Genomic DNA, 25,004 nt, shown 5'->3' with positions numbered 1-25,004 from the left:
TGTATGGGGTTGGATAGGGATGTATGGGGTTGTAATAGAGATGTATGGGGTTGTATAGGGTTGTATGGGGTTGGATAGGGATGTATGGGGTTGTAATAGAGATGTATGGGGTTGAATAGGGATGTATGGGGTTGGATAGGGATGTATAGGGATGTATGGGGTTGGATAGAGTTGGATAGGGATATATGGGTTTGTATAGGGTTGGATAGGGATGTATGGGGTTGTATAGGGATGTATGGGGTTGGATAGAGTTGGTTAGGGATATATGGGTTTGTATGGGGTTGGATAGGGATGTATGGGGTTGGATAGGGATATATGGGGTTGGATAAGGTTTTATGGGGTTGGATAGGGATGTGTGACGTTGTATAGGGTTATATGGGGCTGTATAGTTTTGTTTGCAAGCAAAATACTGTATATCCGTGAAACAGAAGACATTGTTATGTGGCCAATGGCAACTGTCCATCTCTCTTGTCCTTGTCAGACAAAGAAGATTCCAATCTAAAGAGTGACAGTCTGAGGGGGTTTTAACATTTATACAGTTTTGTTCATTTTGCCCTCTTGTATTTAAGAAAAGTAATATGGTATATCACAGCTAAAGACCAATGTTTAGGACTATCACGTACACAGCATGGATGAGGTTGTAACTAAAAGAGATTTGTAACTAGAGGAGGTTTGTAACTATGCAACAGGTCACTTGTTGAGGGTTGTGATTGTCAGTTCCTTTTGAGATTTCAATTTCTGACCAAAGAGATCAATAGCACTGCGATTGGTGCCGCCCATTGCCTAGAGCATATCGGTAATTGGACCCTACAACAGAGAGGATTCTGGGAAGGTTCCATTAGTAACAGTAACTGGACCAGGATGTACAGTAGACTCAGACTGGGTCCATTGTGATGGAAGAGAGTTACATAGAAATGTCTTCCATTGCAGTCCTTTGATAAGCTTCTTCCCTCATTAGCAACCATTACCATGTCCGACTTTAGCCAGTTCATGTAGGATAGATCCACACAGAGCATTAAGAGTGGTTCCTTAGTTCGATGGCACATTCGTATTCACACAGTGCTCTTTCTCACACTGGCAGTTCTCTCACTGCCAACTACACCCACACCGAAGGCCCATGCACACAATACTGCTTTGTAATGCACAACATCATTGTATGACCAATGTTGAATACCTGTATAGCATTGTTCCATTTGCTCTGGTACAGACGGATATCCATTGTCTTTGTGGAATGGATGATATTTATTGGACCTACTGTGTGTATCATGTGGCAGGCAGGAAAATTCAACAGTGACTGTGTGCAAGGACTCAAACAGCCACACACAGTCTATGTCTAAAATAACACCCTATTCCCTATATAGTGCACTACTTTTGACCAAAGCCCAATACGGGTCCTGGTAAAAAGTAGTGCACAATTATGGATGCACACATACACACTCAATACTGTCAGCATAAGAAACTCACTTTGAATTTGATTCAGACCTCGATTCAGACCAAAGAATTGACTTAGACCTCAGAAGATTTGAATCAGAAAACTGGAAAATGAAATACAAAATGGGTATGGTGAACATAGAGTATATATCAAAAATGATAAATAGAACAAAACAAATAGCAATGAGCATATGACCAAACCAATAAAATGCTGTGTGTGTGTATGTGTGGGGGAGGGGGGGTTGAGGAGCCCATAGAAATGCGAGGTGTGTGAAGTAAAGAGCAGTGGGTTCTAAAACCGTCCAGACCGCACTATGATGGATGTTATCTCTCTATTTCCCTGCAGACATTCAGGCCTCGTCCTCTCCCTCTTCACTCTTCTCTATCTCGCTGTCTCTCTCTCCTTCTCCCCACTTCCTCATCTCCTTTCCCTCCCATAAAACAATGTCTTACATGTCTGAGGGGAGACTGTGCTAATGGCCAACATGAGCTCCTTAATGAAATATACATTACACCATTACTGACAAGGGCTGGGGCTGCGTGGCTGAAGCCCCGTTGGCGGGACTAAAATAATAAAACATGCACAATTAAATTTCCTTCAGAAGCCTTTTGAGTGTTTATGTAGTAGGGGGTGGAGATGTGTGTGTGTGTGTCATGATTCTACCACAGTTGACCCAACCACGCCTAAACGGAGATCCTCACCACTAACAATGTAAGGACCATCTCACACAGACCCCGCCCAAACTCTCTTTCTCAGTTAGAACTTTTTTAGTGGGGACCCAATTTTTTCCATCAGAATTTATGAGGATCCCATTTTTCCCCACAAGAATTTCTCATGACCCCACCCAAAATTTTATGACACAACCTTAAAATCATAGAATTTTTACATTCACAATTAACATTAAATTCATTGCATTTTCATCTCTTACCAAAATGAAAAGAAACAAATTAATAAATATACTGAGTAAAATGTTGTTTTTCAAATGATCTTATATTGTCCCATACAATAATCTGTGCTCTTAATTTTTTGGTCCCCCCCAACACCCCATTTGTTGCCCTGACTTTGAATACCACTTAGTTATAGCATTTCATTTGTTGTTGTTTGTCAGCATGAGGGGAAATGTCTTATGTCATGCCTTGTTGACATGAGGGGAGATAATAGTCTGGTTGCTTCTATGTCTCCTCAGATGGAGCAATGCGTCTCAAGTCTTTTCAGGTTATCGCTGGGGTCTGGTAGCTGTATGTCCGGTATGTACAGAGAAGAAATCACCCATCTGCAGTGGAGGCGCCTCTTCTGGACTCCAGGGGTTTTATTTACAGAAGGATGGAGTTTCCAGAAACCAATTGGACCAAATGGCACCTCCCACTGCCTGCTCGTATATACTATAGTACAGCCCTCTTAGCCATTTACAGTAGACCATTTAGGCGCAGTTAAAAAGCCTTTGAAGAAATGGGAGAAGCCTTCCCACTGCAAACCATTCTTAATGTCTTTTGAGCAGGAAGAAAATAGATGTTGGGTAAAGAGATGCATGACAGAGTAGAAGTAGGAAGAAAGTATGAGAGAGAGAGAATGAGGGAGGGAGGGAGGGAGGGAGAGAGGGTAGGGCACAAGGGAATAGTTGGGGAATCTTCTGATTGCCTTAAAGAGTTTGATCGTAGCTTCAAACACACACTCAACCATGCACACACACACACTCACACACACTCTCAGCCGAGGATGTCCAGGTAGACAGGAGAGGCCTTGGCTAGGTTGAGCAGTAAGCTGTGGATATCCTTGATGTGGTGTCTCATGTGGGGTTCCCTCTGCCAGCACCCCAGCATCAGGTCGTACACCTCTTTGGGACAGGTGCGAGGCCGCTGCAGGACACGCCCCTGTGTAATACACTCAATCACCTGTGGGTGTGGGGGAGACACAAGGTTAGGATCACTTTATGTACACTGAACAAAAATATAAATGCAACAATTTCTTAGATTTTACTGAGTTACAGTTCATATAAGGAAATCAGTAACTTGAAATAAATAAATTAGGCCCTAATCTATGACTGGGAATACAGATATGCATCTGTTGATCACAGACACCTTAAAACAAAAGGTAGGGGCGTGGATCAGAAAACCAGTCAGTATCTGCTGTGACCACCATTTATCTCCTTTGCATAGAGTTGATCAGGCTGTGGAATGTTGTCCCACTCCTCTTCAATGGCTGTGCGAAGTTGCTTGATATTGTCGGGAACTGGAACACGCTGTTGTACACGTCGATCCAGAGCATCCCAAACTCAATGGGTGACATGTTTGGTGAGTATGCAGGCCATAGAATAACTTTGAAATTTTCAGCTACCAGGAATTGTGTACAGATCCTTGCGACATGTGGCGTGCATTATCATGCTGAAACATGATGTGATGGCGGCGGATGAATGGCACACAATGGGCCTCAGGATCTCGTCACGATAATTGCCATTGATAAAATGCAATTGTGTTCATTGTCCGTAGCTTATGCCTGCCCATACCATAACCCCACTGCCACCATGGGGCACTCTGTTCACAATGTTGACATTAGCAAACCGCTCGCCCACACGCCGCCATCTGCCCGGTACAGTTGAAACCGGGATTCATCCGTGAAGAGCACACTTCTCCAGCATGCCAGTGGACATCGAAGGTGAGCATTTGCCCACTGAAGTCGGTTACAAAGCCAAACTGCAGTCAAGTCAAGACCCTGGTGAGAACAACGAGCACGCAGATGAGCTTCCCTGAGACGGTTTCTGACAGTTTGTGCAGAAATTCTTTGGTTGTGCAAACCCACAGTTTCCTCAGCTGTCTGGGTGGCTGGTCTCAGACGATCCTGCAGGTGAAGAACCCGGGCTGCCGTGATTACACGTGGTCTGCAGTTCTGAGGCCGGTTGGACGTACTGCCAAATTCTCTTAAATGACGTTGGAGGCAGCTTATGGTAGAGAGATTAACATTAAATTCTCTGGCAACAGCTCTGGTGGACATTTCTTGCAGTCTGCATTCCAATTGCATGCTCCCTCAAAACTTGAGACATCTGTGGCATTGTGTTGTGTGACAAAACTGCACATTTTAGAGAGGCATTTTATTGTCCCCAGCACAAGGTGCACCTGCGTAATGACCATGCTGTTTAATCAGCTTCTTGATATGCGACATCTGTCAGGTGGATGGATTATCTTGGCAAAGGAGAAATGCTCTCTAACAGCGATGTGAACAAATTTGTACACAACATTTGTGAGAAATAAGCTTTTTATGTGTATGGAACATTTCTGTGATCTTTTTTTCAGCTCATGAAACATGGGACCAACACTTTACATGTTGCGTTTATATTTTTGTTCAGTATAGATCAGTAAGTATCTGATATACAAGCTGTATGCAAATAGCTCCATCTTGCCATCTGATAGACCAGATGGAAGCCTTTCAGATCTATACACGTGCCTTGGGGGTATAAGCTAAGGCTAGGGGTCAATTTGGCATTGGGGTTAGGGGGTTACAGCCTTTTTTAGGGAAGTAACCAGAGATGGGATTAGGGGTTAGGGTGTTCTGACTAGGTGGAACACAGCTACGACCAGCAGGGATTTTTCGTAGCAGGTTAGGAGAACTTACGTAGCAGGTTAGGAGAACTTACGTAGCAGGTTACGAAAAGGGTCAGGGTTAGCTAAAATGTTGTCCTAACCTGCTAAGAAAAGTCACTTCCGGTTGTAGCTGTACTCCATCCAGTCACAACCAGGATAGGGTCAAGGTTGGGGGTTAAAGGTACTGTAAAATATAATTGGCCATTCTGTTGGAAAGCTTTGCCAAAGGAATGACTGTTAGGGTAGACTCCAGTTAGCGGTAGCCTGGATGCTAGTCTGTTCTGCTTTCTTGCCACTTCCTCATGGAACTGTTGTAAGGTGGCGGCAAGAGAACAGAAACAGACTTGCACCCAGGCTACGATGGAGGTAGAGTATAGTCAGAGAGTTGGGGTTAGGGTTGCGTTTGCGGTTAGCTTAGAGGTGAGACTGACCTCGTTGTTGGAGAGCTGGTACCAGGGCTGTTTGCCGTAGGTGAAGATCTCCCAGAGGACCACGCCCAGACTCCACACGTCACTCTCCGTGGTGAACTTCCTGTACATGATGCTCTCTGGAGGCATCCAGCGGATGGGCAGCATGGTGTGACCGCCCACCTACATCAACACAAACACAGTCAGCCTGGACGCTTTATTTGAACAGTACAGAAATGACAATATATTTTCTGTGAAACTACTTGGTAAAATGGTCATAAAACATAAATGACCTTCAAATGACTTTTTATTTCGTTGCAATTCATTAAATCAATTGCAACTATGCATAATTTGGTACCTAGTCACCAGTTGTGTTGCATTCGTTGAGGTAAGAATGTAACCCTAACCCCAACCCATTGGTATCTCAATCCCATACTTTTCAATCACAAATTAGGTCAATAAATGCCAGTTGAAACCAGGGGTTGGAACTGGTTCAGAACCAAAAATCGTAAAAGAACGCAATTTCGAGGAACAGAATAAGAAACGGGAAAAAAAGGGAACGTTATTTTTAAAAGCATGGGAACTGGTTTTAATAACGTTCTTTTACATTCCGGGCATTTTTTTCCAGTCACACAATAAAACGCAACATAGTGCCTATGCAAAGCCCTTGCCAGCGTGTGTCCAGGCTACCTGCCCCTCCCCCCACGAAACAGGCTACTGTACCCTAGTGACGTTACAAGCATGATTCAGAAATTAAGGAGTGCGATTTTTAATTAGAGAAGAATGGATTCACTTTTTCAATGCTAGTTAAGGATACTATATTTATCACTTTTCACACTGGACAAGATATGTTTTTATTTTAATTCTGGTGCCGCGCTGCACACACAAGCTTGGGTCCACAGTTAAGACAACTCTCGGAAGATCCTATATAGAAGCCGCTCCTCCATAGGTATAATTCTGTGGGACTAATTCAGATAATGCATGTCATAACAAGATGCCCAGTGCTTCAAGCCAAGCCTTCTCCTCCACCCTCTCTCGTTCTTCCCACACACAAAATGTCAGTCAAATCTCGTGCTCTACACTTGTCTGTCCAATGCATGTAGGCTAAACAACTATAGCTTGCCCGCTACATAGCAAGCTTAAGCTGCTCTATCCTCACTGATTGGTGAAGTAATTAAATGTTGAGCAAAATGCAGAAAAAAATATATCTCAGAGATTTAAAAGGAATGACATAAAGCGTTACATTTTGGGGGTTTGAATCGGTCCAATATTGTATTTTGCTGGTCGGAACAGTAGAACGGAACAACAAAAAAAGAATGGTTCTGTTCAGAACGAAATGATTGGAAAATAATTTTGGTTCCAATCCTGGTTGAAACAGTACCCTAAAATAAAGTGCAAATAAAATAAACATAAAAGAAACGCAGTTATTCAAAACTGCAAATGGTAAAATAATAGGGTACATTGTTTTTCCAACTGTTGTGTCTAACACACAGACAAATATAGTTATGAGCACTAAAAGGTTATGCTCAGTTTTTTGAAATGCCTTACTGCAGCAAGGTACATAGTTAATGTGACAAACAAGCAATCACCTAACAATAACCCAAGCAATAAAATACATGTCTGAAATATGTCCCTGACCCTGACGGTGCAGTTCCATCCACTTTGAAGAACATGTTTATTACTGCGCTGCAGTACAGGTGGACTTGTTAATGCCTAGGACTGTAGCTACAGTCTTACCGTCCCAGACACTGCGCAAGACAGGAAGTTGTGACTGGCCACTGCTGTCTGTCGCCCACTCAGCCCTGAATGGTCTTTTCCTCTCTCCGTCAGAGTGGCCTTTACTTTACTAGTCCATTAAAGCCAAGAGATAGTCATCACCGGTGTGTGTGTTTTTCTGTGAAAACCAATCTAGCTCTAGTCCGCCTTCTCAAAGGCTCTTTCCTCCTCCTCAACACATAACTCACTTTAAGTGTTTTCACATAACTAAAACCCCACTTGAGTTTCCAAGGAGAGATACTGTGTGTGTATGTTTGTTGCGATAAATTCACGGTCAAGTGGGGTTGAGGCCAACATCCAGTGAGTGTCTCATTTAGTTAGTGTGGTTTAGTTTGAAATATTAATGCTGCTTTCCTGATCTTAGTGTCTCCACTTTTTGTGTTTGTGTGTATGCTTGTTGCTTGTGTTTGTATGTGCTTGCTTGTGTTTATGGCTCTGTGTGTATGTGCGATGTGTTGATTGTGTGTGTGTGTGTGTGTGTGGTGGTGTGTGTGTGTGTTGTGTGTGTGTGTGTGTGTGTGTGTGTGGTGTTGTGTGGTGTGTGTGTGGTGTGTGTGTGTGTGGTGTGTGTGTGTGTGTGTGTGTGTGTGGTTGTGTGGTGTGGTGTGTGTGTGTGTGTGTGTTGCTTGATTTGTGTGTTTCTCTGTGTGTGCATGTGTGTGTTTGTGCATTTGTGTGTTACTTTGTGAGGTAGAAAAGCCCCTGATTAATTGTTCTTAACATCCTGAGTTCATCAAATATTAAGAGAAGCAGTTTTACTAGCCTGTTCAGAGGGCCCAATGGTTTTTAGAGCTCACTAGAGCTCTCTCTCCAGCCGGGTCGAGGCAGATCCACTTCAGTATTCTTAGGGGCAACATGAGCGCCTATAAACAATATAATCTAGTAGGCTCTCGGCTTGCTAGGGCGTTGTGGATGGGGATAGAGGAAGGGCTTAAAATGCGAGCTATGGCTACGAGGACTGCGGGTTCAATCTGAGCTACGGCTCCGAGGATCGCGGGTTCAATCCCAGTGCTAGGCACTCGTTTTTTTCCCTTCCATTTTAACCCTATGCCAAACCTTAACCCTTACCTTAACCAGTCGGAATTAATGCCTAAACTTAACTGCCGAGTCTTGACAGAAATATGTTGAATATTGAAGTCAGACCATGAGATATTATTGCTCTCAGAATTATTAATGAATATTTATAACTAACCCACTGCTTGTCTGTGCCAGAAAACCTCAAAGAAGAAGAAAACAAGGAATTGTGAATTTAGAGTTTAGAGGCCGCGGTATCCATGGCAACCAGGCGGGTTTGAAAGGGAGCTTTTGGGATGCTTTAGACTGGCTGCATGGGAGGGGCTTCACTAGGAGACTCCTCCTCCTCCTCCTTGTTCCAGTAGACTGAACTGAATTGCCCTGTGTTTCTATGGAGATGGTCATTCTACTGGGAATTACTGTGTTTTTTATACCCAGGAGTGGGTGCAATGAAGCCCTGTCTGTCGGTCTGTAATTAAAGAGCATACAGGTTTGCGTATTCATGTGGATTAAAGAGAAATTATAAAAGAGGCTGCTCTTGGGTTGGTGGGTGGGTGGGTGGGTTGGTTGGTTGGCTTCCGCAGCTGTCCATCAAAGCCCTGGGAGGGTGCAATGTGACATCACTGGGCACTATAGTGAATAGGGTACCATTTCAGATGCAGCCACTGTCAGGCATAATCTCTAGACAGGAAGCAACTTGGGCTGGTCTACCTTTTGATCCCTCCTATTACATCCTTGTTCATCATTCTTTCACCCAACTGTTGGGGGAAAGCAGCTTTCAGTCTCTTTCTCGGCATATCTCTATCTATCATTGGCTCCTCTCTCTTTTCTCATGTCTTTCTCTCCACATTCAGTCCCTTCTCTCCACTCTGAAGCCCCCCTTCTCTTCTGTTTTCTCCCATACCCCTCCTCTTGCATCTTTATTTGTGTTGATTTATTTCACTTGCCCCAACCCTCCCCCTCTCTCTCTCTCTCTCTCTCTCTCTCTCTCTCTCTCTCTCTCTCTCTCTCTCTCTCTCTCTCTCTCTCTTTGTAGTAGTGGAGCTGCATACTAATATAAGTTATTTAATTACTTTTTTCATAGGGACTGTCTGATATAACTTATGCTCTGTGCTGCCTTTGCCCGTTGCTATGGCGACTCCTCCAGTGGTAAACTTTACCGAGAGGGTGTGTATGTTTGTGTGTGTGTGTGTGTGTGTGTATGGGGAGGTGGATAGCAGTTGTATGTTGTCACACACTAATAGTGAAATCAAAGAGAGGGGGAGGCAGGGAAGCAGGTGGAGAATGTGTGGAAGAGACAGGGTCTGTGACATCTATACACTGACATCTACGTATAAGGCCTCTGCAGTGTTTCTCAACCTCCCGTTCGGAACAGTCCATAAAGAATGTTGCCGCTGACCGACCAATCAATTAGTTAGTTAAATACTTGGTTGGTTAGTTAGCTGGTACCAATTCAATACTATTTGTTATTGAAGCAGTTCTGAGATGTAGGCAGACTATATAGCCTGCTGGTCTGGTGGAACATAGAACGTTGAGAAACACTGCTCTATGCAGCTTTCATCTTCTAGATATATATATATTTTTTTATTTAACCATTATTTAACTAGGCAAGTCAGTTGAGAACAAATTCTTAAACATACCAGGCCCAGGGCCTACTGATCGATTCATGCTCATGCAGGGAGAGAGAGAGGCCCATGCAAAGGGAAGTAGTAGGGGGCCAAGAAAAAAGAGGGCGACACATACACTTACCCTGTAGTAGTCCGTGCTGTACACGTCTCGGGACATGCCGAAGTCACCGATCTTCACCAGCAGGTTCTCTCCCACCAGACAGTTACGTGTGGCCAGGTCTCGGTGGACAAAGTGCTGGGAGGCCAGGTAGACCATGCCTGCAGCAATCTGCTGGGCGATGTGCAGCATCTGGGACTGGGTCAACACCACGGGCCTATTGGTCGGACCGTCACCCATCATCACGGAGTCGGGACCGTGAGCCCTACGGAATGAGAGGAATTCCATTGAAATTCCGAATCACAACCTGAAAGGTGACATTCATTTTCAACTTTATTTATAAATGTTTTACTTCTTGCGTTGGGAGTTTTAACTCACTTCCTGTAATGGCTTCAATGAAATAGATCATGACCAACATCAGTCAATAGAGATTTAGTGGGATTTTATGCAGTGGTGGTGGGGTGGGGGGATTCCGACCCGAGTTAAAGCGGCAATATCTAACTTTTTAGGCAACCCGACCAAATTCACATAGAAATGTGAGTTACAGATCTGTCATTGTCATTGAAATCAGTATATGTGTTCTATGTGTGTTATTTCTATGCTTCCCATTCTTAAGTTTAGTTTTTTCCATCTTGTACTTTAGGTTTGGTACACCAGCTTCAAACAGCTAAAAATACAATATGTAATGTATGTAAAATGTACGATGTAAAATATATTTCACAGCAGTTTAGATGGTACAATGATTCTCTACACTATAAACTGAAAAGAGACGAACTGTTAGAATTTTATCAACCAGGAAATGACGGTGCGATTTCTGCATAGTGCATCTTTAAACTCCCGGAAATGGAACGTAATTCTATTTTCTGCACTTATCTCTCTACACGTATTCGGACCTTTAACTTAAGCATTAGAATAGTATGCTATTAACCCGCTATTCGTTGGGGTTGGAGATCAAAGAAATGAATCTGTGGGGAGGTGTGTATACAGATACGCTGTTTTCTGACCTTGACTTAATTCCCTCATAACTCCACCACCTTTATGCACGAGGAAACCATGATTAAGGTGGAGCGAACCTCCCGGTTCCAAATGGAAAAAGCATCTACTTAATTTTTTCCCGATATAAATTAAAGCATTCTCCATGCTCTGTAATTTATAAATTGATAAGAACTATTGATGAGAGCTAGGTAAATTAGTCATCCGTTTGGAGAAGGGGATTGAAAATACACATAGCAAATTGTTTTAGATGATTTTTCCTTATGATCCCAGAAGACGAATGTGAAACCAGTCATATGGAAGCAAACTGAAAATCATATCAACATGACATGTATTGCGGCCCATTTTCCACAGTGAAGTAGGGTATAAATAGCTGTGCCGTTATTCAGAATTTTTATTGTATGCCCTCATAATCTGTGTGGATGAAATTTGGAGACCCAAGCTATAGACTTCTTTAGGGCCAAGCCTGCCAAGTTGATGTATGCAGTTTAAAATGTTTTAATTATATGCCTGGGCTTTTCTTCACTTTATGTTACAATTTGTATCATGTTAAATATTAGCCACTATCGGAAGCCACCATCAGTAATACCCACAAACATTTGTAACGGTTAATTTAGTTGACCTTTCTTTCCTCTGTCATGTCCATGTAGTTGTTCCTGAGGGTCGCTAGCATTAGTGGATCCTATCAGGCTAACGTTGTGCAATAATTTGGGACATGTAGCCTATTTGAATCATTATGGAACTGGAACCACACCTAGCAGGTTAAACCTGGAGCCTGGTGCACGGCGGTTCACGATGACTGGACCGTTGTCATACAGTTCCATGATTAGTGAGGATTAGAGTAGATTTCTAGGACTATTGTTCAACACCTATTGTACACTTTTTTCTACCTTCAAATATTTCATGGATTCAACTTGAATATGACAACCTTCAAGATGAATCAAGCCACTGTATTTTGGATTCATCAATATATATTTTGCATAAATACTTTAATAAAATGTTTCATACATTCTTTCCTGTCCCCCAAATTTGCCAAAATAATCTACAAGATCAGAGTAATTTAAAATCTACCAGTTGGTGCTGAAATTGAGACGAGTATGCATATATTTAGATGGCTTTCTTTCATTGATCCCTGTATTCTGAACCCATTCTCTTTATGTATTTTTGTGAGTCTGTCGATAAAATTCTAATTAAAGATAGATCGTATTTAAAGGGATGCCTTAAGATAAATGTACTGAAAACCCTATTGAATTAAAACTCCAGGAGAAAATCTGTTGGCCAGCAAGTGGGAGGGTTTTCAGCAGTTGAATTATATATATTCAGTGCGTGCAAGGGAACCAGACTTGCCTTACACACCTGCATAAGGCAAGTCTGAATACCACCTACTGAGAAGTGTGTAGGAAAGGAGTGGTTAGGAAAGGAGTGTATAGGAAAGGCATAAATTGTCTAAGTCTAAATCGGGCCTTAATATGAACGTGCCCACAGAATGGTTTACCTGAGGAACTTGTTGAGGTCCCCGTGCTTCATATACTCAAAAACCATGATGAGGGGGTCGCTCTCCACACACACACCGTAGAACGTGACAATGTGCTGGTGCTGCAGGTTGGTCAGCAACTCGGCCTCCCGGTGGAAGTCCTTCCTTGCATTCTCACTAGCCTCTTTCAGGGTCTGAACACACACACACACAGGTTACTATCCAATTTTTACTCATAATTGAGTTTGTTAGACACCGAAAACATCATACTTAAACATTTTGCACACTGTGCACGGAGACTACTTACTGGGAATATTCTGCCACAAGATGTTTTTGGCTCAAATCCACCAAGTGCATAAGTAACTCTTAAAGTAAAAGTGAGTTATAGGAACTTAACCATAGCCCACAATTGTATCTTATTGGTAATGACCAAGCAGAGATGTTGTGTACTTCTGTACAGTAAGTTCAGTGTTATTTACAGAAGTAGTGTGGTTGGTTTTCGTGTTCTGATCTTTGCATTAGTGATCGTAAATCATGAAATCTGTCATAGCGATTTAAGTGCAGAGGCGAGAGAGAGAGAGTGTTTCAGGAAATGTAATAGGAACAGGAGAGAGCTAAGGAAGCCAAAGGATGACCCTCTGTTCTGACCCCCAGCTAGAACGCTGAGATGGCAGAAAAAGAGATTCCTCCACCCCCATCTTCAACCAATTAGATTTCAGGAAACAACTCATCAATTTGATCAGAACAGAACTGGAAGTGGATGAGTTTCCTAAAAGCCTCAGAACTAACATGGTACCTTGTTTCTCTTAACAACCCAAACCCACGCCACTATGAGAACATTCAAGTGCTTAGAAAAATTCTGAAGTTCATTCACAACTAGAAGATTGACCGCTAAACATTGATTTGGCATTGTTACTTTCTCGCGGCTGGGTTGTTCAGAGGAGTAAAAGTGCCAAATTAGCTACAAAGATTTCAGGAAACTCACCCCTGAATGCGATTTACCTATGACGCTGTATGACTGCCGGGACGTTGGAGAATTAAATCGCCTGTGTGACTGCTAGCATCTTTGCATGACTGCCAACGCCTTAGCTAATGTCACTACTGTTCCGTATCGTGATCGATGGCTCCCTTGTGAGTTTGACCATAAACATGGAAGCTTAGCCTATATGGCTGCATGCTTGTGCATGCCTGTCCAATGTTTGCATGTAAAACCCCTACCATTAGTGGATATGACTATGTTAGACAGTAGAAGCGGTAACTCGGAAAGTGCAAAGTGACATCTATCACCTTCAATGGCAGGTTTCTAGTAGATACAGGACATACTGCCCTGCCACTCAAGCCCCACATCACACTTAGAATGCGGTGGGACACCGGAAGGAAAGACAGGAAGTCATGAGGAGGGGGTTCTCTGCCATGCCATGTTTTTTAAATTAAAACTCTCCTATAAGATCTCATTTCACCACATACTTTGAATGCTGGAATTCTTGATGGAAGCAGGCCATTGGCCGATTTTCCTATAGAAGTATCTAGGGGGTAGGGTTTGGGGGTCCATTTGGAATTGACGAAACGATGTAGCCTACAGTGGGTTGTGATGGACTGGAAAGAGCAGTGTTACCTTGACGGCTACCAGGATCTTTTCGAGCTCAGGAGACAGGTTATAGCACTCGGCCAGGAAAACCTTCCCAAACGCCCCCTCTCCCAACTCCCTCTTCAGCACTATGTTGTGTCTCTTGATGTGCTGGACAACTGCAACACAAAGAGAACCTAGTTATTACATATATCAGTGTGACTTCTGAATATGAATGCCGTAATCAGTATATATCTTAGATGAGAAGAGATGATGATATATGGTTGGATTAGGGGACTGGGAGCCGTCATTTGTTGTACCGAATGATCTATCTACTATTTTGTTGTCTTGATATTGATCGTGATGAGCTGTATTGTCTGATCACTGTGTTTTCAAAAGTAAAAGTTGCACAATTAGTTGTGTGTTGTGTCTTTTTATTGTGATTATAGTAACATCATGTCAGCTCCGTCTCTCAGCATAATAGCTATCATGTGGGAATCGTCAGAAATAGATGTTTGAAAGTCTATTTGAAATTGCGATTCTTTTTACTGAACAAACGCTGAAATCTGGCTGGTGGTGATACAGTAGCGGGATTTTCCCAGTGCTTTCTCCCAGAGCTGCACCCACTTAACTCTCTATAGCGCAAGTACAGTGGAGAACACCAAAACAAATTCATCAGCAGGTTACTGTCTTCAGAGAGAAACAGGACACAAAACGTCAAGATTTATTTCTGATCTGATTAAGAAATGCATTTGAAGAAAAGCTCACCACTCAGTCTATTGCATTGCGGAGGGCTAGACTCTGAAGCTGTATCGAGCTGCACTAACTTACTGAGAACCATAACCCAATATTAAAGAGATAGGGAGAGGTAGAGAGAGAGCATAGGCCATTAGGCCAGAATGTACAGACTCAAGACCTGAGCACAGCTTTGTGTGTGTGTGTTTGTGTGTGTGCATGTGCCTGTGTGTGTGCATGCGTGTCTACGGGTGTGCTTGTGTGTGTTAACCTGATGACATCACATCTGTCATAACCACAGCTCAGGGAATTATGTAAGTACCCACAATTCCCTAAACATCTACCCAAAAAAGCCACAACTCACTACCACTGCTTACTAACTCTCTTCTTTATACACACATATTAATATCTATCATATAGCTCTGTTACTCAAACACTTTCTACTCCCAACTCAACTATTTCCACCATTACAGTCATTACAACCATACAACTCAACCATTCCTGCCAATTCATGTACAGTAAATGTACATTTCCACAACCAAACGCCACACATTTACTACACGTATCATTCTCAGTAAGTACAAATCAAATCAAACTTTATTTGTCACATGCCGAATACAAGTGTAGACCTTACCGTGATATGCTTACTTACAAGCCCTTAACCAACAGTGCAGTTCAAGAAGAGTTAAGAAAACATTTACCAAAAGTGAATACATGTCAAGAAGAGACAAAACCACACCCCTTCCCCTGTCTATCATTCTCCTTAGAGTTTTATCTAATTAGTTGTGGCTTTTCCAAAGCCTCACTTCTGGACGGTGGTGTAGGGGTTGGCTTTAGACTTTAGTCACTGTGTTCTGATGTCATTGGTGAATGGGAGACATACCACAGGAGAAGAGTAAACAACTTGATGAAAATACATTTGTGAATCACAATTTCCAGTACAATGCTAAGCCTTCTAAACCCAGAAACCAGGATGGAGAGACCAAGAGGAAGAAAGAGGGGTTGAGAGAAGAGTAGACTGCACTAACAAAGGAGGAAAGCTCTGTTGCATTGGCCTTTAGTCCTTCAGTTGCAAGTTGACAGTGCATTTGTGTCTGTGGGTGTGTCCATCGGCCCGGCGTGCAGTGCCTTCCACATTTTGCTACGTTACAGCCTTATTCTAAAATTGATTAAATAAATGTTTTCCTCAGAAATCTACACACACAATACCCCATTATGACAAATTGAAAACAGGTTTTTAGAAATGTTTGCACATTTATAAAAAATAAAAAAACTGAAATACCTTATTAACATAAGTATTCGGACCCTTTGCTATGAGCCACAAAATTGAGCTCCAGTGCATCCTGTTTCCATTGATCATCCTTGAGGTGTTTCTACAACTTAATTGGAGTCCACCTGTGGTGAATTCAATTGATTGGACATGATTTGGAAAGGCACACAACTGTCTATATAAGGTCCCACAGTTGACAGTGCATGTCACAGCAAAAAACCAATCCATGAGATCGAAGGAATTGTCCGTAGAGCTCCGAGACAGGACTGTGTCGAGGCACAGATCTGGGGAAGGGTAGCAAAACATTTTTGCAGCATCGAAGGTCCCCAAGAACACAGTGGCCTCCATCATTCTTAAATGGAAGAAGTTTGGAACCACTGAGACTCTTCCCTGAGCTGGCCTTCCGCCAAACTGAGAAATCAGGGGAGAAGGGCCTTGGTCAGGGAGGTGACCAAGAACCCAAAGGTCACTCTGACAGAGCTCTAGAATTCCTCTGTGGAGATCGGAGAACCTTCCAGAAGGACAACCATCTCTGCAGCACTCCACCAATCAGGTCTTTATGGTAGAGTGGCCAGACGGAAGCCTCTCCTTCGTATCATCTGAGATCCCCAAGGATTGGAAAGCTGCCGCGGTCATCCCCCTCTTCAAAGGGGAGACACCCTGGACCCAAACTGTTACAGACCTATATCCATCCTGCCCTGCCTATCTAAGGTCTTCGAAAGCCAAGTCAACAAACAGATCACTGACCATCTCGAATCCCACCGTACCTTCTCCGCTGTGCAATCCCGTTTCCGAGCCGGTCATGGGTGCACCTCAGCCACGCTCAAGGTACTAAACGATATCATAACCGCCATCGATAAAAGACATTACTTTGCAGCCGTCTTCATCGACCTGGGCAAGGCTTTCGACTCTGTCAATCACCATATTCTTATCGGCAGACTCAGTAGCCTCGGTTTTTCTAATGACTGCCTTGCCTGGTTCACCAACTACTTTGCAGACAGAGTTCAGTGTGTCAAATCGGAGGGCATGTTGTCCGGTCCTCTGGCAGTCTCTATGGGGTACCACAGGGTTCAATTCTCGGGCCGACTCTTTCTTCTGTATACATCAATGATGTTGCTCTTGCTGCGGGCGATTCCCTGATCCACCTCTACGCAGACGACACCATTCTATTATACTTCCGGCCCTTCCTTGGACACTGTGCTATCTAACCTCCAAACGAGCTTCAATGCCATACAACACACCTTCCGTGGCCTCCAACTGCTCTTAAACGCTAGTAAAACCAAATGCATGCTTTTCAACCGTTCGCTGCCTGCACCCGCACGCCCGACTAGCATCACCACCCTGGACGGTTCCGACCTAGAATATGTGGACATCTATAAGTACCTAGGTGTCTGGCTAGACTGCAAACTCTCCTTCCAGACTCATATCAAACATCTCCAATCCAAAATCAAAGCAAGAATCGGCTTTCTATTACGCAAAAAAGCCTCCTTCACTCACGCCGCCAAACTTACCCTAGTAAAACTGACTATCCTACCAATCCTCGACTTCGGCGATGTCATCTACAAAATAGCTTCCAATACTCTACTCAGCAACTGGATGCAGTTTATCACAGTGCCATTCGTTTTGTTACTAAAGCACCTTATACGACCCACCACTGCGACCTGTATGCCCTAGTCGGCTGGCCCTCGCTACATGTTCGTCGTCAGACCCACTGGCTCCAGGTCATCTACAAGGCTATGCTAGGTAAAGTGCCGCCTTATCTCAGTTTACTGGTCACGATGGCTACACCCACCCGCAACACGCGCTCCAGCAGGTGTATCTCACTGATCATCCCTAAAACCAAAACCTCATTTGGACGCCTTTCCTTCCAGTTCTCTGCTGCCTGCGACTGGAACGAATTGCAAAAATCTCTGAAGTTGGAGACTTTTATCTCCCTCAACAACTTAAAAAATCTGCTATCCGAGCAGCTAACCGATCGCTGCAGCTGTACATAGTCCATCTGTAAACTACCACCCAATTTACCTACCTCACCCCCCATACTGCTTTTATTTATTTACTTTTCTGCTCTTTTGCACACCAGTATCTCTTCTTGCACATGATCATCTGATGATTTATCACTCCAGTGTTAATCTGCTAAATTGTAATTATTCGATTTATTGCCTACCTCATGCCTTTTGCACACATTGTATATAGATTCTCTTTTTTTCTACCATGTTATTGACTTGTTTATTGTTTACTCCATGTGTAACTCTGTGTTGTCTGTTCACACTGCTATGCTTTATCTTGGCCAGGTCGCAGTTGCAAATGAGAACTTGTTCTCAACTAGCCTACCTGGTTAAATAAGGTGAAATAAAATAAAAAAAAAAAAATAAAAAGGCACATGACAGCCCGCTTGGAGGACTCTCAGACCATGAGAAACAAGATTCTCTGGTCTGGTGAAACCAAGATTGAACTCTTTGGCCTGAATGCCAAGCGTCACATCTGGAGGTAACCTGGCACCATCCCTACGGTGAAGCTCGGTTGTGCAGCATCATCTGTGGGGATGTTTTTCAATGGCAGGGACTGCGAGACTAGTCAGGTTCTAGGGAAAGGTGAACAGTGCAAAGTACAAAGAGATCCCTGATGAAAACCTGCTCCAGTGCTCAGGACCTCAGATTGGGATGAAGGTTCACCTTCCAACATGACAATGACCCTATGCACACAGCCAAGACAACACAGGAGTGGCTTTGGGACAAGTCTCTGAATGTTCTTGAGTGGACCAGCCAGAGCCTGGACTTGAACCCGATCGAACACCTCTGGAGAGACCTGGAAATAGCTGTGCAGCAACGCACCCCATCCAACCTGACAGAGCATCTGCAGAGAAAAATGGGAGGAACTCCCCAAATACAGGTGTGCCAAGCTTGTAGCATCATATCCAAGAAGACTCGAGGCTGTAATCGCTGCCAAAGGTGCTTCGAAAAAGTACTGAGTAAACGGTCTGAATGTAAATGTGATATTTCAGTATTTTATTAGCAAAAATGTCTAAAAACCTATTTTTGCTTTGTAATTATGTGGTATTGTGTGTAGATTGATGAGGGGAAAAAAACAATTGAATACATTTTAGAATAAGGCTGTAACAAAATGTGGAAAAAGTCAAGGGGTCTGAATACTTTGTGTGTGTGTGTTGTGTGTGTGTGTGTGTGTGTGTGTGTGTGTGTGTGTGTGTGTGTGTGTGTGTACATCTCTTGTTCTTAATGAGTTTTGTCCACTCTAATGGAGTGCACAAACTAATGGAGGCTATTGATCTGTTTCTAAGATATTAGAGTCACCCACTCTCCTGACATAATACCTTACCTACACCGTTTCTCTCTTTTTCATCAAAATGAATACAACATTTACAGACACACCACAAACACACAGACACACACACAGCTGTACAGTAGTGACTGACATTTTATGTTTTTCTGGGGCTCATAAATCTCTTTTGGTGATTTGCTGCAGACACAAGTCAGACCACAGCTCTCTCCCCATTGTCCCAGACAGGTAAAGACAGCGGAGACACACACTGTGTATAACACAGACCTACACAGAGACACAGTCCTATTGTAGATGCCTCCGTACATCATCTGCTCAGGAACTTGTGTCTTCTTTAAGAAGCATGACCTCTAATTTGATGGATTAGATAGATCCAACTACACAGCTGACAAGTGTGATTGAGATTGATACACACACACACACGGAGCGCTGCCTGTCCCACTCAACACATTTTCTCAGCAGCTCCAGTGCCATTTCCATAGCAGCGGAGAGTGTTGCTAAGGCAACCCACACATACGTACATTCTGGTGTGGGTTCTTAGATGGCGTCTATGTGTCGGTGCAACAGATTCATGGTGACGTCAGCACTCAGATCCTTTGAGATCTCCTAGTCTGCAGGCTATTCTTCTTTGCTACAGTCTAGTAGGCTATATCTTGTTACCCATTAAAAGGAACTGGTGTTAAAGAAAGCCATTTGTATGTGTGTCTTGCGAGTGTAAATACATGTGTGTGTCTGTGCGTGTGTGTGTGTGTGTGTGTAAGCTATGGTCTTGTTGTACTCACAGGTGTCTGATTTGAGCATGCTGTTGCTGCGGAAGTACTGAGGGTTCTCGATAACGGGGATCTTGGTCATGCCGATGATGACCGCGTCTAGGCCCATCTCAGAGGAGGACGGAGTGTTACTGCCATTGGACACGTGGTGGAGAGGAGAGGCCGAGTCATCATCGTTACTGATCACCGATGACGCACCTGAGAGAGAGGAGAGAGTGAGAGGAGAGAGAGGAGAGTGGAATTAAAAGGAAGAGGAAGAGAGAAAAAAAGAAATGAGGATGATGACCGCGTCTAGGCCCATCTCAGAGGAGGACGGAGTGTTACTGCCATTGGACACGTGGTGGAGAGGAGAGGCCGAGTCATCATCGTTACTGATCACCGATGACGCACCTGAGAGAGAGGAGAGAGTGAGAGGAGAGAGAGGAGAGTGGAATTAAAAGGAAGAGGAAGAGAGAAAAAAAGAAATGAGAAGAGAAAAAAAGAAATGAGAAGAGATGAGAACGGAAGAGATGAGAACAGAAGAGGAGAGATGAGAACAGAAGAGGAGAGATGAGAACGGAAGAGGAGAGATGAGAACGGAAGAGGAGAGATGAGAACAGAAGAGGAGAGATGAGAACAGAAGAGGAGAGATGAGAACAGAAGAGAAGCGATGAGAACAGAAGAGAGATGAGAACGGAAGAGAAGAGATGAGAAGAGATGAGAAGAAATGAGAACAGAAGAGAAGAGATGAGAACAGAAGAGAAGAGATGAGAACAAAAGAGGAGAGAAGAGATGAGAAGGGGAGAAGAGATGAGAACAGAAGAGATGAGAACAGAAAGAGAAGAGATGAGATGAGAACAGAAGAGGATAGATGAGAACAGACGAGAAGGAGAACAGAAGAGAAGAGATGAGAACAGAAGAGGAGAGATGAGAACGGAAGGGAAGAGAAGAGATGAGAACAGAAGAGATGAGAACAGAAGAGAAGGGGAGAAGAGATGAGAACAAAAGAGAAGGGGAGAACAGATAAGAACAGTAGAGAAGAAGAGATGAGAACAGAAGAGATGAGAAGAGAAAAGATGAGAAGAGATGAGAACAGAAGAGGAGAGATGAGAACAGACGAGAAGGAGAAAAGAGATAAGAACAGAAGAGAAATGGGGAAGTGATGAGAACAGAAGAGAAGAGAAAAGATGAGAAGAGATGAGAACAGAAGAGATGAGAAGAAGGGGAGAAGAGATGAGAGCACAAGAGAAGAGGAGAAGAGATGAGAGCAGAAGAGAAGAAAAGTGGTGTTTGAGGAAAATTTAAAGTGGAAGAATGAAATTTTAAAAAATGGAAGAGGAGGCATGTTTTTGTTTTTACAAAAGGTATGAGGCTCAATTCCATACCAATCACCACATCCTTCCTTGTTCATGAGTTTCTGAGATATGAGGTATCACTGATCACATTATCATCATGATATTATTAACCTCCCTAACCTAAGACACTATATCCGTCCGTAGATGTGCATGTCAAAACCCATATCCAAAGTACGCAATATGGGTATAACTGCATTTTATATGCAATGTTACCACAAGTAATACTCAAATATTGTTAAATACAGTATGTTTGAGTACATTTTTGTTAATGTCAAGGATTGCCTCTTTCTCATCTGTCCCACGAACAGAAATGTGGTCTTTAAACTGGTGGAAGTTAGGAACCAAACTCTCCAAAATGTCATTAAATTGTCTCCCCTCAGGGCTAATGAATGTACAATAGTAGTTTAGGTCATGATGAGAAAGAATGTGTTGATACAGTACTTTGTGAATGCGGGGAGAATGACGGTCGGACTCTGAGCCTGTGCTCATTCCTTTCTGTTTATCATTTATCTGTGGACCAAATGTTGTTTCTTCTCTGGTTTACAGTTCTATCCCAAAATAAACAATTAATATTTTATTCTCATACACACAGTCTCAATCTCTAAACACCCACGCATGCACTCACACACACCACGGTGTTGTTTTGGAGCAGTAGAGGAATAGCAGTGGTGCATTCCTAAGCAGGAGGAGGCAACGGAACAGGACAGAGAAACAAAGAGGGATTGTCTCTCAGTAGGCTTATAAGATTGTGTGTGTGTGTGTGTGTGTGTGTGTGGTGTAGTGTTGTTGTGTGTGTGTGTGTGTGTGTGTGTGTGTGTGTGTGTGTGTGTGTGTGTGTGTGTGTGTGTGTGTGTGTGTGTGTGTGTGTGTGTGTGTGTGTGTGTGTGTGTGTGTGTGTGTGTGTGTGTGTGTGTGGTGTGTGTGTGTGCGTGTGCGTGCGTGCGTATGTGACAGTGTGGGTGGATGCTGCCATTTATACACGCTGATCACCAGATTGTGGTGAAACATGAATAATGGAGTCAAAGCACATATCTGTCCAAACTAGCTCCTATGACCTCTACTCTCTGTGACTCCACATTGTGTTGAAAGGAAGCAACACAATCCCTGACAAATGACTGCAAGACTCATGAAAGTATTGTTGTGACCCTTACCAAGGTAGTGCAGTTAAAATCTCCCCAAGAGGGTTAACCCTAGTGGAGCAATGGTTGGCAGGTTAACGATTGGAAGAATTACCTAGTGGTATGATTGACCTTATTTCTTATTGGTCTAGGCCTGGAGTGTTTTCCTACCACGAAACCTGACCAGGAAAACCTCTATGGGTCCTAGATCTGACACACGGTGAGGCTTGCCTCCTGGCGTTTGATAATCCATCTAAACTTTACAATCTCAAAACATCGGACCTGTTTTCGTCCAGTCCTGCTCTGCTTTCCTCTGTGGTGGCTACCGTCCGTGGAGTCTTCAAGCGGGGCACTGACGGTAGAGCTTTACAGGGGAGCTCTTTGATTCTCCACCGATAATGTGTTGAGTGGTTTCACCACAAACAGGCTTCTCTCTCCCCGTGGGTGCTCAAATTATGTGCCACCATTACGCCTCCTCCTCCACCTCCTCTGGAAGAGCCATTACGCAGCCGCATTGTACAGTAGTAGCGTCACTGCAATGCATTGTGGATACAGAGAGGCATCCATTGTACAGTAGTAGCGTCACTGCAATGCATTGTGGATACCAGAGAGGCATCCATTGTACAGTAGTGGCGTCACTGCAATGCATTGTGGTATTTATTTCACACAGACCTTAACTTCCGGCGCCGAAAAGAGATGGCCGCCTCGCTTCGCGTTCCTTGGAAAATATGCAGTATTTTGTTTTTTTATGTGTTATTTCTTACATCGGTACCCCAGGTAATCTTAGGTTTCATTACATACAGTCGGGAGGAACTACTGAATATACGATTAACGTCAACTCATCATCGTTCCTACCAGGAATATGACTTTCCCGAAACGGATCCAGTGTTTTGCCTCCACCCAATACAATGGATCTGATCCCAGCGGCGACCCTGTGCGACGCCGTAAAAGGGGAAACGAGGCGGTCTCGTGGTCAGGCTTCGGAGACGGGCACATCGCGCTCCACTCCCTAGCATACTACTCGCCAATGTCCAGTCTCTTGACAATAAGGTTGATGAAATCGACGACGGGTAGCATTCCAGAGAGACATCAGGGATTGCAACATGCTCTGCTTCACGGAAACATGGCTAACTCAAGAGACGCTAACGGAGTCGGTGCAGCCAGCTGGTTCTTCATGCATCGCGCCGACAGAAACAAACACTTTCTGGTAAGAAGAGGGGCGGGGGGTGCCTTATGATTAACGAGACGTGGTGTGATCATCATAACAACACACAGGAACTCAAGTCATTCTGTTCACCTGATCTAGAACTCCTCACATCAAATGTCGACCGCATTATCTACCAAGGGAATTCTCTTCAATCATAATCACAGCCGTATATATCCCCCAAGCAGACACATCGATGGCCTGAACGAACTTTATCTGACTCTTGTAAACTGAAACCACACACCCTGAGGCTGCATTCATCGTAGCTGGGGATTTTACAAGGCTAATCTAAAAACAAAACTCCCTAATTCTATCAGCATATCGATTGTGCTACCAGGGCTGAAAAAACCCTAGATCATTGTTATACTAATTTCCGCGACGCATATAAGGCCCTCCCCCGCCCCCTTTCGGAAAAGCTGACCACGACTCCATTTTGTTGATTCCAGCCTACAAACAGAAACTAAACAACAAGCTCCCGCGCTCAGGTCTGTTCAACGCTGGTCCGACAATCTGAATCCACGCTTCAAGACTGCTTCGATCACGCGGATTGGAATATGTTCCGCATTGCGTCCAACAACAATATTGACGAATATGCTGATTCGTGAGCGAGTTCATTAGGAAGTGCATTGACGATGTCGTACCCACAGCAACGATTAAAACATTCCCAAACCAGAAACCGTGGATTGACGGCAGCATTCGCGTGAAACTGAAAGCGCGAACACATGCTTTTAACCAGGGCAAGGTGACCGGAAGCATGACCGATACAAACAGTGTAGCTATTCTCTCCGCAAGGCAATCAAACAGGCTAAGTCCCAGTACAGAGACAAAATCGAGTCGCAATTCAACAGCTTAGACACAAGAGGTATGTGGCAGGTCTACAGTCAATCACGGATTACAAAAAGAAAACCAGCCCCGTCGCGGACCAGGATGTCTTGCTCCCAGACAGGCTAAACAACTTTTTTGCCCGCTTTAGGACAATACAGTGCCACTGACACGGCCCCTACCAAAACCTGCGGGCTCTCCTTCACTGCAGCCGAGGTGAGTAAAACATTTAAACGTGTTAACCCTCGCAAGGCTGCAGGCCCAGACGGCATTCCAGCGCGTCCTCGAAGCATGCGCAGACAGCTGGCTGGTGTGTTTACGGACATATTTCAATCAATCCTTATCCCAGTCTGCTGTTCCCACATGCTTCAAGAGGGCCACCATTGTTCCTGTTCCCAAGAAAGCTAAGGTAACTGAGCTAAACGAGCTACCGCCCGTAGCACTCACTTCCGTCATCAGAGAGTGCTTGAGAGCGCTGAGCTCGAGCCATTATC

At 43.8% G+C, this 25,004-nt stretch overlaps 2 protein-coding genes across 2 annotated transcripts in view; both read right to left on the bottom strand.

Annotated features, from left to right (window-relative positions):
- Positions 1-184: 184 nt before the first annotated feature.
- LOC111973970 (BDNF/NT-3 growth factors receptor) lies at positions 185-20,395 on the bottom strand. Its single transcript, XM_024001443.2, has 7 exons — positions 20,368-20,395; positions 20,045-20,230; positions 14,012-14,142; positions 12,418-12,590; positions 9,954-10,194; positions 5,439-5,597; positions 185-3,324 (listed from the first exon to the last, which is right to left on the bottom strand). Exons 1-7 carry the CDS (start codon positions 20,393-20,395, stop codon positions 3,139-3,141), a joined length of 1,104 nt encoding a protein of 367 aa, XP_023857211.2. The 3' UTR covers positions 185-3,138.
- The window catches only part of LOC111973875 (BDNF/NT-3 growth factors receptor-like), a 74,563-nt gene continuing 69,869 nt past the window's right edge, over positions 20,311-25,004 (bottom strand). Inside the window, exon 12 of the mRNA XM_024001315.3 lies at positions 20,311-20,422. Coding sequence (XP_023857083.1) covers positions 20,401-20,422 — 22 coding nt within the window. The 3' untranslated portion in view covers positions 20,311-20,400. The remainder of the gene's footprint in view (positions 20,423-25,004) is intronic.

The sequence above is a fragment of the Salvelinus sp. IW2-2015 genome, linkage group LG15, assembly GCF_002910315.2.
Source record: "Salvelinus sp. IW2-2015 linkage group LG15, ASM291031v2, whole genome shotgun sequence".
Classification (NCBI taxonomy): Eukaryota; Metazoa; Chordata; class Actinopteri; order Salmoniformes; family Salmonidae; genus Salvelinus; species Salvelinus sp. IW2-2015.
This window is presented reverse-complemented; position numbering and strand designations above follow the sequence as displayed.